Source organism: Coenobita brevimanus, chromosome 75 (assembly GCF_032717465.1).
Source record: "Coenobita brevimanus isolate Jiangsu-jjx chromosome 75, ASM3271746v2, whole genome shotgun sequence".
Lineage (NCBI taxonomy): Eukaryota > Metazoa > Arthropoda > Malacostraca > Decapoda > Coenobitidae > Coenobita > Coenobita brevimanus.
Window position 1 is genome coordinate 6,924,021 of NC_137028.1, and position 18,759 is coordinate 6,942,779.

Genomic DNA, 18,759 nt, shown 5'->3' on the forward strand with positions numbered 1-18,759 from the left:
TTACAAGGTACAAAGTGTACAGGTTCACATTTGCTCCTCTGCTCAATGGTCACCTCACGGGGGTCAAGACCTGAGTGAAGCCGCCCACCACCAGCACCGCAACCACTATGCCCAACAAGCGGGCTCGAACCACTGAAATGAACCACGAAATTCTCAGTTCGCACAAGAATACACCTCGAAATGATAAGCAGAGTAGGATTTTGTGGTATTATTTGGAGTGGTTGGTGTTGTGGTGGTGGTGGGCAGGAGGGGGGAGGAGGAGGTATGTAAAGAGGGTCACTGTGGGCAGGAGCAGGCTGACTGACCCAAAAAGATGGCCTACGTTACCCTCACTTGAGCTGTCCAGATATCTTTATTTTACACAGACAAATTTTATGACGGAAGAAATGGGAGACTGGATTAATGAGATGCTGAACAATGGCAAAGTGATGTCAGAGTATACAGTATATTGATTTGTGAATTATGATATCCAGTGCTTGTCTGAAAGGGGATTCGATTGAAAATGTATTTGCAATCAAGTGAGGGATTCAATTTACTTTCAGTCAGAGTAAAGTGAAGGTAAATCCAGACTTACTGTATTTTATTTTCTGGCAAATGTTTAAGGTATACTGTAGGTTACTTTACTGCTCCAGGAATAATTTTGATTCAAGCTTATTTATCAACTAATAGGAATTACAATGATCTTGCTGCCTAGTCGAGCAAGAAGCACCAAAGTCTATCACACGTCTGTCCACACATGAAGCCCTCTCTTACCGTAGCCCCTTTCCTCGCCCACCTCCTTAAGTTTTAAAATCCTCATCTTTTATCCTTCTGGTCAAGTCAAGTGAGATGAGGAGCCGCTGACCCAACATGGATAAAGATAATCGCTGGTTTGGTCACAAGTGTCAGGTCCCAAATAGCTTAATCTATGCAATGCACACAACGACTGGTCTGCGCCGAAGAAGTCAGGTCAGATTAAGTCAGTCAGGTCATCATCGGTCAAAAAAAAAAAAAAAAAAAAAAAAAAAAAAAAAAATGGTCAGCCTTGCACTGGTACGTCCTGAAATCTAACAGTAGCTTTGGGTCACTGAGGCTGGTTTTATGACGTCCAGTCACTGAGCAATGTATTTTTATTTACTCTTACCGAAAGAAAAAAAATTCACAGACGAAGCAACTGTCACTGAAAAAATAGATCACTGGTTTGACCAGGTCTCTTCTTATTTAAGGACGGTCCAGTGGATGTTCTGCGAAAGCTGTTAGTCTGACTACACAGCCTTGCCGCTCGTCCATATGGGTTTGAATAACTGTTTTTGGTATATTCAGTGAGGAACTCTGGTTGTCTCTTCTAAAAAATAAGCAATCAAACTAATAATCAGTTGTCACAAAAATCCCTTCCTATTAAAAATTCCTGAGAAAAATGTCAGTTTCTCAAATTGCCCAGTTTCATATTTTAAAGGACATCCTAAGATCGATTCCCGCGTATATTACATTAACATTTAACCTTTCGGCTCACTGCAAAAGTTTTACCTCTACTCTATACCTAGTCCTACATTAATCCTAAGTGTGACTCTTAGCTTTAAACTTACATTACAAAAACATGTTCATTGCTGCAGATAGCTTTAGATACACAAATACTTCTTAGCAATTTTTAGTTGGTTTGAGAGTCCGAAATTGTTTCTCAGCAGTGTTACTAGATCCCAGGGCAACAAATTGATGACTATGGACTGACTGTAACCTTTCTCACCCGACTTCTTGGGCAGTGCTACCAGATTTTCTGCATAAACAAGAGTCACGGTGAGGAAGCTTACGCATTTTGCTGACCCTGCACTATTATTATCATCATTATTACTATTATTATTATTATTACTTTTATTATTATATGATGAATGAATGGAAAAAAAATATTATTAATACTGAATTTACAAGACAGTTTTAGTGATGTACACCATTTTTATTTTTTTACCAAACATCTTAATACTGAATTTCTTCCTTGTGCCAGGGCACAGACAGCAGAAGCTTCCTCACAGCACAAACACAAGCTACTAGTATAAAACCTTACACATCCAGTACGGAGACTTGTTAAAAATTTTTCCTTATCTTCATCCCTACATACAAGCAGATTCTCTTGTCATCTGAGGAAATATACTGTATCTCAGTAAGAGCTACATTACAAAGAAAAGAGTGCACATTGAACTAACTTACAGGCATTATCCCTCCACGAGGTTACTGCTGTCATCAGCTCGGAGCCCAGCTGACGCAATTAAGACCAAGAGCTGAACCGCCGTCCCGAGTGGTGTGGGGCGGTCCAGGGGTCAGCAGTGGGCCACAGGAGGCTGAAGGGACCAGGGAGATCTGTTCTACGGAGCTGGTCTTCTTCCGGTCTCGCTGGGGACGTGGACGGTGGGGTAGCAGGCCTCGACTCTTGCTCTTCACTTACTGGAGGCCTCCTAGTATGTTCTCCTCGCAAGCTGTCTACATACACCATCCTACTTCTCCACCTCATCGCTGCCTTCCTGTCCTCAAGTCTCTTTGGTGTTCTTTCCCACTAGTGCTTGATAATATTATTTTATTCCATCACAAAATTGCTCGGATGTTTACAAGACACTTGATATTAAATTGCAAAGCCTTATCTTCACGTCCACGTTGTTCTCTTCCTTGTTCTCCGCCTGGCCTCCTGTCACCTCGTCAAGCCCTCTGCTGAGCATCTTGTGTCTTCCTCAATAACGCCTCTTTGAAGCATTATTCATGCCAGACCTTTACAAACTCCATACACTTCTAACATAAAAACAGTCTAAATTTTCTCCCTCCAACTTTTCTTCTCAAAATATTCGTTTCCAGTTGCAACTCCTACCCACCATCTGTGTTTCTCCTGTTCCAATGTTATGCTATCCACCGGTTCTCCACTTCAAAACTTAGATTCGCTCTCAATGAAACGTTTCCATTAGTCTATGTTTTTACAGTGTTTAGATGACTTTCACATCGGGGGTGAGTTTTCATGCCTGGCCTTGTGTCAGCCAAGATCTTTGCCTATGTCTACGTTGAAACATCGAAATTCGGACTTACTTATGGAGTAAAGTTGGAGACAGCACAATAGATCACACAATTAGAATACAGCTAACTGCTATTTACAGTCCGTCCACAAGTTTCACGTGGACTCCCCCAGAAACAAAAGCAAAAGATTTTCCCCGATCCACATGGGTTAGTTTATTGTTATATTTTTTTGTAAACAAAGTCTTGTACATTTTCACCATCATCCCAATTTCACTACAAAAAGTAACACCAAACTGCCCACACCAACAAACACTTTCCTCTGCAGATTTCTTCTCACTGGATCGCTCAGGGGGGCATGGCACTCTGATGGAAAGCCAGTACCATCTTCACTGATCTCTCTCGCAGCATTTGGAAGTCTAAGAAGAGAAGCACAACTGATGATCTGCCATTTCGGTCTCTTACACACCCACTCAACATGCAAGTTCCAGTGCTTCCATTATTGCTACGAGACACACTTCATCTTCACCAAACAGTTGAAGTCCTCCTCCTCTTCTGTTTCACATATAGTCTCTCTTCCTTATCTCTCCTCCTCCTTCATGTCTTTACAGTACTCCTCTCTCCTCCTTCGTCTGTATAACACCCCACTCGTAGCCTTCATCTCAGTAACACTCCTCGTATCTCCTTCGTCTCCATATAACTCCTCTCTTCTCCTTTGTCTCTGTAACTTTCTTTTCCTCCGTCTCTGTTACACTTCACTCTTCTTCTCAAAACTCACTCCTTTCTTCTTCATCTCAGCAATACTCCTCTCTCTTCACTCCTCCAGCGCCCCCCTGATATATTTTCCCACAAACATTATTTCTGGAATGTCGACCAGCCCATCAAGTCCCTTTCACCAGCCGACATCAGCATCCAGACAGCATGTCATAAAGGACTCTCCCAGTTTTAAGCTACATACTTCTCTCTGCTCCGGCCCACCCATGTCTCACCAACCACTGTCTCCACTGTATACAGTTCTCCTACCACGGCTTACCTCCTGATGCCTTTTAGTTCACTATACACACTTCTCCGGTGACAACATGAGGGTTTGTGCTCTGTGGGTGCGCTCATGCCTGCCACTCATCCTGGAGAAAATACAAAAATAAATGCTCTCAAGATTCAGCATAAAACAAAATATTTTCAGATCTAGCCTTTGATTTTTGGTACTGTAACATCTGAAAATGCATTTTAATTACTGTTTTCTGTGCAAGCTGGAAAAAATCATATATTTCAAAAAATATTCAAACTCAAAACTGTTCACTGCTTTGCACTAAACAAAGTAGAGTATATCATCGTACTTATAACTTAATGCCCTAATGTACCGGGTATATTTTCTTTCCAATATGAAGATTTTTAAATAAGACTATTTATGTCGGGAGTTCAGTGTGTCAGTACGCAAGTAGCTGTGTGTGACTAGTTATGAGTGGATGTGAACTGTTGTCAGTGGGTGCTTAATATACTGATATATGATGAAATGGTGAATGAGTTGAGTGAATGAATGCGTGAAGGACTGTATATAACTATATTCAGAACCAACCTGTATTACATTCAGTTATTATATTTCTTATACCCAGAGCTAATTCTCTCTTACAGTTCTTACATTCCCACCTTTAATCTCTCCACACTTTCACACACCATCACACGTTTATACGCCACCACACACCTTCACACACAGCAACACACCATCACACGTTTACACGTCACCACCATATCCCATATCCCATCCTCCTCCAAACTTGACCCACCTCGAGCTGCGCAGGCCCTCGGAGGCGGCACCGCAGACACTACCACGTGTGCTTGTCTTCTCTGATGAAGGAACTTAGTGGCTTGACGAAGTGGTGGTCGAGGTGTCCACAGGAGGGACACGCATGGGCTCTGCTGTAGTCGCTGAAGAAGCTCAGTCTCTGGTCGGGTGGGATGACAACAGCGTCACATTTGCTACACTGCAAGGAGAGAAGAGAAAGGGATTAGTAAGGGCATTATGTACTTACTCCTATCACTGCCACCTTCATCATAATCAACACTGTCACTCATCACAATCATCAATTTAATTTAATAGGATGACACGACCCTTACAAGCACCAGGCCTATACTGAAAAGATGAGAGTGAAAAAGCGAATTTAGGAATGACCTTGCTCAACTACTGACATCATCATAATAATAACGACACACATATTAGAAGCGAAATGACAAAGATATCCACCCACATCATCATCAGTATCTTTATCAACATTATTACACACACACACACACACACACACACACACACACACACACACTCTCTCTCTCTCTCTCTCTCTCTCTCTCTCTCTCTCCACCCTGGCTTATTGATCGATGGCCATAACATATTCATACCCCACTTGGCGATGTCAGGCAGGAACCTCGACCCTCTAATTTGTCTGAAAAAAAAAAAAAAATCGAGAAACAGCAGACCTTCCAGACAGTTCTCCGTGACACGCAAGGTTGTTCAGCCCTGCCTACACCACAATATCACTACACCACATCTGTCTACCACCACACCACACCGGTCTACACACTACAGAACACAACCCCAGTCTACATACTACACCACATCTGTCCTACTTACACCACCACATCACACCTGCCTACACCATTACGCTACACGTATACTTGTGCTCCCAACACCATACACCACATTTATCTACACTACCACAACACACCTTCACATTTGTCCTGCCTATACCACACATTATCACATACAACCACACCACACCACACATCCACATCACTCCGGCCAACATCACACATCACCTAAAACCATGCTACACACCACCACACACCATTACACCTTTACACACCCTCAGACGTCACACACAATACATCACCAACTTCTATTAACCTTTAACACTTTTCTTACACGCACCACCACACCACACCACACCCAACCACACCACACTAACTTCCACCACAATACATATCACATTCACAGTGGCTATAATGTACTGCTTATCCTTAATAGCCTTTTCGTTCTGCCGACTGAATTACTAAAGAACACACACACACACACACACACACACACACACACACACACACACACACACACACACACATACACACACACACACACACGCGTCAACCAACACTCACTCTCTCTCTCTCTCTCTGTCGCCATACTTAAAAAACGGGCATGCCTGACTGTGTGTGTGTGTGTGTGTGTGTGTGTGTGTGTGTGTGTGTGTGTGTGTGTGTGTGTGTGTGTGTGTGTGTGTGTGTGTGTGTGTGTGTGAGAGAGAGAGAGAGAGAGAGAGAGAGAGAGAGAGAGAGAGAGGGAGAGAGAGAGAGAGAGAGAGGTGACCAGGAAGTGGAGAGAGAGCCTTGCCACTAAATTAATCACTGGCTACCACGAAAACAGCACCACACGCATTCCCTATACCGCCCCCTCCCTTCCCCCTTGAACCTTCTGTCTTCCTGTCGCTGTCTATCTCATTAGTAGAGAGAATATAATGTGAAAGATTATTAGCCTCTACACAGAAAAGATAAAGACATGGATTAAAAACAGAAGCAGTGGTATATAATTGACAACGAGTAAGACAGAAGCACAGTCACTTTCAACAACAAGGGAGAGTGCAAGAAGGGAAAGTGCAAGGGAGAGTAAGAAGGAAAGTGTACGTAGAGAGAGTGCAAGAAGGGAGAATGTACAAAGAGAGTGCAAGACGAAACACTAAGCGATGAAGAGTGAGAATTTAGGGAGTGCAAAAAAGGAGAGTGAAAGAAGGGAGAGTATATGAAGGGAGAATGCAAGAAGAAGGGTGCTCTCATACCACCTAACTGGCCTTCCTTTCGTTTTATCCCCTGAGTGTGTGTGTGTTGTGTGTGTGTGTGTGTGTGTGTGTGTGTGTGTGATTGGTAGCTTCATTTAGGTAATGGTGTCAACATTCCTACAGCTATAGTGCGTTTGTTCTAACCTGACAAATGTCCCTAACCCATTTCGGCTCAATTAATGGTCAAAATAATCAGGGTGCTTTCCTACCTCAAAAACTAAGGCTCCCTGTAACTGAATAAGTTACGGACAGAAAGATTACGCACACCACATTTCTCCACAGGTGTTTGTAATGGTATTCCTATTGTGTGTTAGTTATAGAGCACCTTGAAGTATGGAGGAAACTATGCCCACATATTGGAATTGTATTGTATGTCATGATGCAACACTTTCGGCCCGACTCGAACCCTCTTCAAGCACGAATGAAGACGAAAGATGCTCTACGAATGTGTGTATATAGCTAAGTGGGGACATCTCTATTCCTATCACTTCCTACCACTCAGTATACCAATGTTCCTACCAACCGACTTAAGCATTACGTACTATACCATCCCAATTCTCAACCAAACCTCAATCCTTCAGCAGGGGGTCAAGTTTTCTTCCCACACCCTTTAATTCCATTTGGGCGGGAAGATGAATGCCGCCAGCCCCTCAATTACTTAAGCTGAGGAGGGAGGAGGAAAAGAAACTCTCCCGTCTCTCTCACAAACCCGGAAGAAAACAGGAGTTCCAGGTTGTGTAAGTTTGGTAGATGACCTAAGGTAAGGTCAACATAAGGCTCGCAAGGGGACAACAGACTCCCCGCTAATGAAGTTAATGAGGCAGGCCCCCGCGTAGTCCGTCTCCATTAAGGGATCAACTGGACCTCAGCCCCGGCCGCCCTACGTCTACCAGGCACGCAAAAAAGGAGTAGAGAGCGGAGGGTAACTGGCACCGCTGGGAAGGGTAATGGAAGGGATGGGCAAGAGTAAAGCTCCTTGGATGGCCTACCTACCTACCTACCTACCTGGTGTGTGGAGTTTAGTTTTTTCCGAGTAGATCTAGAACAGTCTTACATAAAACCTTAAGATTTCGGAAGCCTTCCAGCTGCAGCGAGTAACAGTAAGTACCGGTATAATATATATATATATATATATATATATATATATATATATATATATATATATATATATATATGGATAGATAGATAGACAGATAGATAAACGGACAGATACACAGATAGATAAATAAATAGACAGATAGACAGACAGAGATGTAAACCCTTGCTCTTAAGGTTCCTTATTTCCTCTTCCTATGATCGGTTTCTTTTGTGTATTATCTTGCACAGTATTTTCAACGTGTTTTGATCAATACAGTGCTAACGAGGATTACAAGTCCTAAGTCCTAAGCAACTGGCTCAACTTTCTTACACTTCAAGAGACCAGCGCCTCCTTTGTCATCTTATTCAGACCTCCAGCCCAGACGATTTATTTGGTTGTGTGAATCCCCTGTGAGTTAACCAATAGTTGTCCTAGTTATAACAGACAGCCTGGCTCACCGGGCATCCACGCCACACAAATGGGAGTCTTATTCCAGATGGCCTAGGTGATTTCACAGCATCTTTCCAATGGCCAATTTTTTCCACATTGCACCCCAATACCCTCCTATATGATGTAAATGCAAACTATATCGACATTCAAACGATATAAACAGCATAAAAGAGAATATCGAGAGGTAGAAAGAAAAGCAAATCACTATGGATGAACTGTTTCAAGGTCTCATTACGCTGCTAAAGCTTACGGCCCAAATATTCCCTGCAGGATATATATTCTTGTAAATACTGTCAGTTAAGGAGGCTGTCAACACCTCCTAACCAGTTTGTTTCTGAACACAGCACGTAGTCATCAGGATATTTATGCAGCTATACTACTGTATGTTCTTATGTATCACATATATATATATCAGGTACAAGAGAATGTTAGGGTGTAATCTGAAAAAGATATCGCCATGGAAGAGGAGTTGGAAAGACTCCCAACCCCAAGCGAATACGACACACACACACACACACACACACACACACACACACACCTGACCGCTTGACCTCCAGACAATGCAGTAACGGGCGAGGTAGGAGATAAGAGAAACGGATGGGGGGGAGAAGACGCAGATACAAAGGGGAAGAGGAGAAGAGGGAAAGGAAGAAGCGAAAGGAGAGAAGGAGAAATGGAGAGGAAGTGGGAGAAACAGATAGGAATAGGGAGAATCGTTCAGGAAGAGAGAGAAGCGAATAGAAAGAGCAAGGAGCAGATGGGAAGAGAGATTAACAGTAGGAGGCTGATAAAGTGCACGAGATGAGAGGGTATTGGATTCAGGGATGAGAAGTAGCTAGTAAACACAGAAAATAAAGTAGAACTGATGGCAAAAATGTACAGAATGAAACAATGGAATGGAAGACTGGGTTTGAAAGATCTGGAAGAGAGAGAGAATAAACAGGAATTCGACAGTACAACGAAAAATGAAAAACCAGGCGTGACAGAGCATAAAGAAAACTGAAATTGCGAAAAAGGGAAAACTGTGAAAACACGGAATACACAAAACAGAAAACGAAGACACTAAAGGAACGGAATGTCAAGGAAACCCGGAAGCTTACAAAATATTCGACACCAAAAAAGGGAGAGAAAACAAAGAACACGACTCAAGCACAGAAACTGAAGGCAAGGTCAGGGTCAATGAAGAGATTACGCTATAAATAGGTAGTAGGGAGATGGGGGGAGGCAAGGTCGATGGGGGGGAAGGGAGGACGAGAAGGGGGCCGTTGATCCAAGGTCGAGGTGAACTGCGGGCAAGGTTAAGAGAGGGAGGTTGTGTGTGTGTGTGTGTGTGTGTGTGTGTGTGTGTGTGTGTGTGTGTGTGTGTGTGATTGTTCTGGTAGATGACGTGTCACGGGGAAAGCTTTGGTGCCTGAGAAGTGTGGTAGTGAGTAAGTGCGTGTGTTGGTGGTGTGTGATTGGTTGTATGTCATGAGTGGTGTGCGACTGGGTGGTAGTGGTGATGTGGTTGGGTGAGGTACTGGTGTGTGGTTGCGTGTCATGAGCGGATGTGGTGTGTGGTTGCGTGTCGTGAGAGGATGTGGTGTGTGGTTGAAAGTTGTGATGGTAGATGGTTCCTTGTCATGACAGTGTGTGGTATGTGGTTGCTTCAGTGGTGGTGGTGGTGTGTGGTTGCGTATCATGAGAAGGTGCAGTGTGTCAGTGCGTGTGGTGGTTGCGTGCATGTGCGTGAGTAGTGAGGAAGACAGAGTGGGGAGAGACTCAGGAGGTCACTGATTAAACTATATTGAGCTCAGGGATGGATAACTAACCCTTTGGACAGGTCATGATCTTCAATACTGTTTTCTTTCTCTTCCCTCCTATCCTCTCCTCTTCGTCCATTCTCTCCCCTTCCTTCCTTTCTTTCCTCTCCTCCTCTTCTTCCTTCTTCTCTATCCCTTTTCCATCCCCCCTTTTCCCCATTTCTCTTTCTCTTCTCTTCTCTTTCACATTCTCTCCCATCTCCCTTGCTTCCTCCACCTTCTTCCCTTCATTTCTTCCCCTTCTCTCCTGTCCCCGCTCCATCCTCCACTCTCCATTCCTCAATCTCCTTTTCATACCTTTCCCTACTCGTCCCTTCTTCCATCACGTCATTTCCTTTCCTTTCTTTTCTAGCGTATCCAACTTGCTAAGAACCACACAATGATTACAAAACACAAATAATATGACCACAAATAAAAAGAGCAATAAGTTAGGAGTGAAGCAATAAAAAATATATATATATATCTCCCAAATCGTATGACCAGAAAAAAAAAAAAAAAACAGCAATAAGTTAGGAAGGAAGCAATAAAAAAAAAAAAATCCCTCGAACCCACAACAACAACTTCGTCAGCAGGTCAAGTCAGTCCAATCAGCGCAGGCCACATCGAGCAGGCCCTTCAGCACTGAATAAAAGAGCGAGTCTAGTTTCTGTGCTGAGAATTGTCCAAACGGCAGAAGTCGGGCTGAAAATGCTGTAGCCTCGCAATACTCACACTGAAAACCACAACAGAATTTTACAGCGAGGAGAATATTCTGGAGATGAAGAAGAAGAAGAAAAAAATAGGTATCAGAATCGTCACACTAGAAGCGAAATCCAAGATTCACTTAATAACTGACGATCATTTCTCTCGTAACGAATATTCGCTTTGCAGGAATAGCCAGATATATGGGTTGATAAATCCACAATCTCCCTTCCTCATTCTTCCTGCAGAAACATATCTCATCGTCTCTCCTCATTCTCATCGTGTCACCTTATTCCGTCGTCTCTCCTTTCCTCGCCATTCCTACCAAATCTCATTCTATCTCCTCTTCTTGTCCTTCTTAGAAAAACAAATTTCATCGTATCCCCTTTCCTTGACCTTCCTGCAATAACAAATCTTAGGTACGACGTGGAATTCATCGTAAGTGAGTGTGTGAATCATTATCCTGGAAAAAGCGAGTCACACACAAACAAAACCTGGCTGAAGGAAAGGGCAAGAGCGCCATGAAAAAAGCTACTGAAAAGAGTGAAAAAGAGCAACCAATCCAGGACACACACACACACACACACACACACACACACACACACACACACACACACACTGCAGAAAAGAGTGAAAAGAAGCAACCACTCCAGGACACAGAAAATACTCAAAGTACGAAAATTACCACCACACAGCGATCTGAAATAATACACAACTAGACGCGGACAAACAAAACTACACTAGGATGAAAGCAAATACAAAAAGAAATATTAACCAGCAAGTAAATACTGTAGTGAAAACGAGAAATTTCAGCATTAAAAAACAAAAACTTAGGGAACGAAACCCACCACCAAACAGCAGCTCAAAATAACAGGCAACTTCCGGACCAAAAAAATAAAAAAAACAAATACACATAAACCCTGGATGAGGGGGGAAGGAGGGAGAAGAGCTAAAAATACTGAAAATGAGAAACACTTCCAGTAGACAAAAACACTCCATTATACAAAACTGGGATAAAGGGAACGAAAACCACCACCAAAGAGACGACGAAAACAGCAAAAAAACTTCTTCCCCGGCCCAAAAAAAAAAAAAAAAAAAAAAAAAAAAAAAAAAAAGCATACAACGCCAGGATTGCGTAAGAAAGAACAAAGGAACTCAAAATACCCGAAAAGAAAAAACTACAGGACACGAAAGACACGCAACATCCATAGCCGAAATGAGAACAAGGAAAACACAACCAAGGAAGGGCAGGGGAAAAAAAATACTAAATGAGAAATTGGAATGGGAGGAACGATCCAGAAAATAATACACCGGAAATACTGAACACAGAACACCAGGAAAGGGGGAGCCATGAACGCACCAACAAAGAGACGCTGAAAATAGACAAAGGCAAAAAATACTCAACATACGAAGCAGGAATGTGGAACAGAGTTGAAAATACACTACCTCTATACACAGGAAATACTGAGGATAAACCACCAGGACTGAAAGGGGACGCAAGGAAAACGCAAAAAAATAATAATAATAATAATAAAAAAAAGAGGAACTAAAAATAACGAATAACCTTTAAACACACGTAATATTCAACATACATTTTCGAGAAGGGAGGAACAAAAGTCAAAATACACAAAATACAGCAGAAAAAAATTAATTTATACCAAAATACGAGGACGAGAGCACCGCAAGAGAGGAGCGAAAGATACCAACCTCTAAACACACACACACACACACACACACACACACACACACACAAGTGAAGATAAGGGGAGAAATATATCACACAACTTCAGCGGAGGAAATACTGACTATACAACACCAGGACTGAAAGATAAAACCAGGGAATGCGCCGAAAAGAGGAAGTGAAAATAACAGCCTTTAGCAGGGATACACAAAGCCAGATTTAGGAAGAAGAGCAATAAACAAACACTAGAACATGGGAAATACTGAATATCCAACGCCATGACTGAGAGGGGAAGCAAGGAAAGCACGGACGGTCTGACAATAATAATATACATCTTGATACAAAGCTGGGATGAGGGAGACAAAGCTGAAAATAATAAAACAACTTATAGAAAAAAATACTCTACATGCACAAAGGGACAACAGCAATACACAACTTCAACAGAGGATATACGGGGCACACAAATAATTTCTGCCATACGAACAATTTCTATACATAGGAAATACTAACTCATACTATTTCCAAACACAAATACCCAGCCATACAAACAAATTCCACATACAGGAAATGCTCAATCTACAAGGGAAGCAACGAACCCGTCACCACAGAGGGGCTGAAAATGAGAAACAACCTCCGAGACTGAAAAACACCCCGCCATCAGTGCCAGAGACATCAAAAAAGATGAAACTGCAGCCAGACTGACATCGTGTTGAGGCTGATGGGGCAAGAGCGGCAGAAATAGCAGACAGGGGAGTGTATCAGCAGAAGGGGAACAGTATATAAGAAGACAGTGGTGTGTATCAACACTCTGGGAACAGTGTATCAGCAGACGAGGAATAGTATACTAGCAGAAAGGATATAGTATATGTGCAGACAGTGAATAGTGTATCAGAAGACAGGGGTGTATCAGCAGACAAGGAGCAATGTATCAGCAGGCATGGAACAGTGTCTCAGCAGACAGGGAACAGAGTATCGACAGACAGGGAGCACTTTATCAGCAGACAGGTAACACTCTATCTGCAGACAGGGATCAGAATATCAGCAGACAGGGAGCGGTGTTTCAGCAGAAGGGCAACATTGTACACAATGTTTCAAAAGTCCCTTCTCACAGGGAACCATATTTAAATTTTTTCGCAATGCAATGCACGGTCAAATTAAGGACCTATTCTAAGTGGAACTGACGGCTTCGTAGCACCTCTTCGTAGGCGATTAATTTTGCATATTACACCTAAACATTTCTTGCGCATCATTTATATCGCTTTAATGGACACAGTTTGCATGATAATTATACACGAGGATACTGAGATGTAATATGCTGAATAAATAACCAAGGAATATGTGTCATGAAATCTACAATGCCACTTACGCTTGTATTCTCGTCGGTTAAGGAAGCTCCCTAACATCTATTCCTAAGCGATTTTATCACACCTTACTGTCCAGCTGTATTATGGTATACAAATCCTTACAATACCGCCTTTCTCTGCATGGATAACGTACGAAAGAACATTAACCAGCCAAATCCACGAATAAACCGCTAAGGAAGAGATGCTACGGAGCCTCTTCATCCACTGAGAATACGGGCCTTAGAATACGTGTCTAAGTACGAATTACAGGAAGATACAAAATTGTGAACATCGTGGCAAGTCTGTGATACTTTTTTTTTTTTTGGTATCATTTCCCCACTGACACCGTTGTATTCGTCTCGTATGACCTTGTATTACATCATATATACATAAACTGTATTTCGAAACCTCCTGCAACAAGAACAAAGCAGTAATCTACAAGCATGCGAGCAACACTGCAAAAAATGATAAGCCCCGTTTTTCCAACATCAAAGGAGTAGCATTTTTAGACGACCAGCACTATATCAGCAGACTAACAGCAACGCAGTTATAGTCTGCAATAAGATGAAGTGAGTGCATTGGCAGAGTGGTTGCCATTAGAGTGGAGTGGCTGCAATAAGAGTCGAGTGAGTGCCTTGTGAAGTGGGTGTAAGATGAAGAGAATGAGTGCAATATGTAGTGGTTGCACCAAGAGTGGAGTGAGTGTAGTGTGGAGTGCTTGCACAGAGGGTTCACTAAGGGTAGTTTGGGTACATTGTAGAACGGGTACAGTTAGAGGGGCGTGAATTTTTGAAGTGGCTACAATAAGAGGTGAGAGGGTGCAATGAATGTGGAATGAGTGCAATATGGGTGGGTTGAGTGTATTGTGAAGTAAGTGCAATATGGGTGAGTTGAGTGTATTATGGGGTGAGTGAAATAAGGGTGAGCTGAGTGTGTTGTGGAGTGAGTGCAACAAGAGTGAGTTGAGTGTATTGTGGAGTGAGTGCAATAAGGGTGAGCTGAGTGTGTTGTGGTGTGAGTGCTATCAGAGTAGAGTGAATGCAATAAAGGTGGGTTGAACGTATTGTGGTGAGTGCAATAAGGGTGGGTTGAGTGCATTGTGGTGTGAGTGCAATAAGAATGGGTTGAGTGCAATAATAGAGGGTTGAGTGCAATAAGAGTGGGTTGAGTGCATTGCGGGGTGGATGGAGGGCTTGCGTCGGGGGGTCAGCGGCCAGGCGACCTACATGCAAGTGCAGCCTTCATTTATTGATCTCAAGTGCAGGCGTGCGCACTTCACGCTGAGGGCCGGGGCGGAGGGAGGCACAAGAGGGAAGGGGAGAGACACGAGGGGGGAAGGGGAGGGGAAGCAGAAGAGAGGGAAGTGGAGAAATGGGGGGAGGTTGAAGAGATGGAAGGTGGAAGGCACAGGAGAGGCGGGGGAGAGAAATGATAAGGCGAGGGAAGGTACAAGGGAGGGAAGAGGAAAAGATACTGAGGGAAAGGGGAAAGCACAAGAGGAAAAGAGAGGTAGAGAAGAGGGAGACAGAAGGAGGGGTGGGAGAGAATATGGGAGGGAGGGAAGAAGATAGTTTAAGGAAAGGGGAAGGTATGAAAGGGGAGAGCCATGAGAAAAGGACGAAGCTCAAAAGAAGGAATGAGGAGGGTGAAAAAAGATAAACAAAGGGGAAGAGGAAGGAGAAGAATAAATAAATAATAAACAAGGGTGATGATGATGATGAAAGAGGAGGAAGGGAAAGGAGGAGAGAGAAGGGAGAGAAAACATATGAGAGATACACAAAAGAGGAAGGGGGAAGGGTGAGTGATACAAGTGAGAGAGAGAGAGAGAGAGAGAGAGAGAGAGAGAGAAATCCATTTACTTGTCTTTACCTGCCTATTTATCTATTTATCTATATCTATCAATCTATCTGGTATATTTTAGCTTACAAGAAAAGCCTGATAATTGTCAAGTTAGGATAGTCTTTATTTTACCCCTGCTTTCGACAGAACGACTTTACTGAACATCAAAGAGACACTCAGTAAGGTAACGGAATGGGAGGGTGAACAAGGAAGCAAGATGAGAGGTAGACTCGTATTTTTGAGTGGCTTTGAATATTCCGTGACACCTCTTCTTAGGCAATTTATTCTGCACACTCCACCTCAATATCCTCTTCGACGTTAATGATGAAAACTATGTCGATATTAAGACGACATCAATACAACAAAAGAGAAAGTTTATGAGTACTGTGCAAAATAAACAGCATAGGAAGAGGTGCTACGAAGCCTCTCATGCCACTTACAAAAATAAATCGCATAAAAAGAGGTACTACGAGGCCTCTCATGCCACTTGGAAAAATAAATCGCACAGATGGACGTACTACGAAGTCTCTCATGCCACTTAGAAAAATGAATCGCATAGAAAGAGGTGCTACGAAGCCTCTCATGCCACTCAGAATCCGGCCCAAAGAGTTAATGGGAGAGTGAAGAGGGAGGGGAGATGAGATGTGGTGGGAAGAACAAGAACAGGCTGAGGACAGTGAGGAAATGACACAGGAAGTCTTGGGAAATAGCCTGAGGGGGCCCTGCTGATGGCGGTGATGGGCCTAGTGTGTGTGTGTGTGTGTGTGTGTGTGTGTGTGTGTGTGTGTGTGTGTGTGTGTGTGTGTGTGTGTGTGTGTGTGTGTGTGTGTGTGTGTGTGTGTGTGTGTGTGTGTGTGTGTGTGTGTGTGTGTGTGTGTGTGTGTGTGTGTGTGTGTGTGTGTGTGTGTGTGTGTGTGTGTGTGTGTGTGTGTGTGATGATGGTGGATTCGTATAATATTCCTGAAGTTACAAATTATTGAAAATTTAATTTGTTGACGTACTTACTGGTGAAGAATGAATGACTAGTGGTGGAGGTGGTGACAGGGGTGGTGGTGTTGGTGGTGGTGGTGGTATAAATGCGGTACTGTGATTGTGTAGGTATGTCCTGTATGTAGAGAGTACCACAACGATAGTAATACTAATGTGTGGTTGTTACGAGGGAGGTATTAATGGGGTAGTTGTGGCTGTGTTAGTGGTAGTTGTGACGGAGATGTGAATGAGACAATTGTGATGATAGTACTGTGTCCTGTGTGTAAAACAGTGTAGTGATATTTGTATGATAATAGAAGTAGTGGTGGTGGTGGTGGTTGGAGGACTGGTAGCTTTGATGGTGGTGGTGGTGGTGGTGGTAGCCGTGGCACTGGTAGTAGTAATTGTAACTGTGGTAGTAGTAGTTACGAGAGGGGTATGAATGACGTAGCTGTTAGGGTGGTAATTTGTCCTTTAGGTAGACAGTGTAATAACAATAGTAATAGCAGTCGTTAGTGTGTGTCGTGGTAGCGTGATGATAGTGATGATGGCAGTGGTGGGCGGTCATCAACACGAGGGAGAAAAAAAAGCAATGAGCACACACAACTCACTCCCTCATCCTTCCCCATTTACCCCCATCATCCCCTCTTCCCCCTCATCATCAACGCTTACAAGTATACCTTTTTACCTTCACCTTTCCACTTGTCATCTAGCCTTACACACACTTCACTTCACCATCAACTTTCCCCTCTTTACACACACCCTCCCCTTCTTCCCCCTCATCATCTACGTTCATATACAATCCTTATTCCCCTCGACATACCTGGATTTCCCCTCCTCCTCCTCCTTCCCTATCTTCATAAATCCCTTCATCATAGACACACCTTCCTCCCTCCTTCCCTCTCCCCCTCTTCCCCCTTATCATCTACGTTCATACATAACTCTCGCTCCCCTCGACATACGTGGATTTCCCCTCATCTTCGTCCTTTCCTACCTTCATAAATACTATCACAGACATTCAACTTTCTCTTCCTTCCCTCACTTCATGCATTCCTTCCATTTCTTACCTCCCTTCCCACTACCACTTCCTTCCTTCATCTTGCTCCTTTCCTTTCCTCTCCCTCTTCCATCCTTCTCTCTTCGTTTTCCACTCATCTAGATCTCTCTATTCCTTCATTCTCCTAGTTCCTCTTTCTTCCTCTCTTCCCACCCTGTCTTCCTCCATTCCTTCTCTTCCTTCCCCCTTCCAATTCTTCTCCCTCCTCCTCCCTTAGCCCTCTGTTTCCTCCCTACCTTCTCCCACAAATCCCCTCATCACAGCCTCTCCTCTACATCTCCCTCTCTCCCCTATCCCCCACTTCTCTCGCCCCCTCTTCCCTCTCCCTAACCCCTCTCCTCCTCCCTGACCCCTCTCCCCCTCCCTCACCCCTCATCTACACTCGTCCTTTGGGGTAATCACAAGTAGAATTGAATTTCCATCTTTTTTATTTTTTTTTCTGAGCTGAGGGGATCTGGTGAAGGAAAGGGCAGAAGGTCATCTCTCTTCTCTTTTTCTCCTCTTTTCCTCTCACAATCTTTCCTTCTCTTCTTCTTCTTTCTCTCCTTTCCTCCCACTCCACACAACCTCACCTCTCCTCCCCTCATCAACAGCTTCCCACCTCAAACCCTCTTTCCTCCCCTCTCTTCCCTCCTTACAACCTCACTCTTCCTCTCTACATATTCTTCCTCTTTTCGTCCTCTTCTCTCTCTCTCTCACTCTCCCCATGCCCGTTTCTCCTCCTCCCATCACTAGCCTCTCCTTCCCTATTCCCTTGCCTTCTCCCATTTCCACCCTCTTTCTCCCTCTCCATCAATTCTTCCTCCTCCACTCCCCCTAAGCTCATTTCTCCGTCTAGCATCACCAGACTCTCACCTAAACCGTAAATCTCCCTCGATCCTATCATATGTAAACTCTATAAAATGACTTCCTTATCCCGCCGCCACTCCCATACTCTCCTCCATCTCGATCTGACGATATACGGGGAACTACACAGCACCTTCAATCACTGCACGTTACATACCTACATATTCTTAACACACACACACACACAAACACACACACACACACACACACACACACACACACACC

At 43.5% G+C, this 18,759-nt stretch overlaps 1 protein-coding gene across 1 annotated transcript in view; it reads right to left on the minus strand.

The window, feature by feature from the left end:
* Positions 1-578: 578 nt before the first annotated feature.
* The window catches only part of heca (hdc homolog, cell cycle regulator), a 171,394-nt gene continuing 153,213 nt past the window's right edge, over positions 579-18,759 (minus strand). Inside the window, exons 5-6 of the mRNA XM_080278833.1 lie at positions 4,752-4,949; positions 579-4,091 (exon numbers count right to left, since the gene is read on the minus strand). Of these exons, the coding sequence (XP_080134959.1) occupies positions 4,791-4,949 (159 nt within the window). The 3' untranslated portion in view covers positions 579-4,091; positions 4,752-4,790. The remainder of the gene's footprint in view (positions 4,092-4,751; positions 4,950-18,759) is intronic.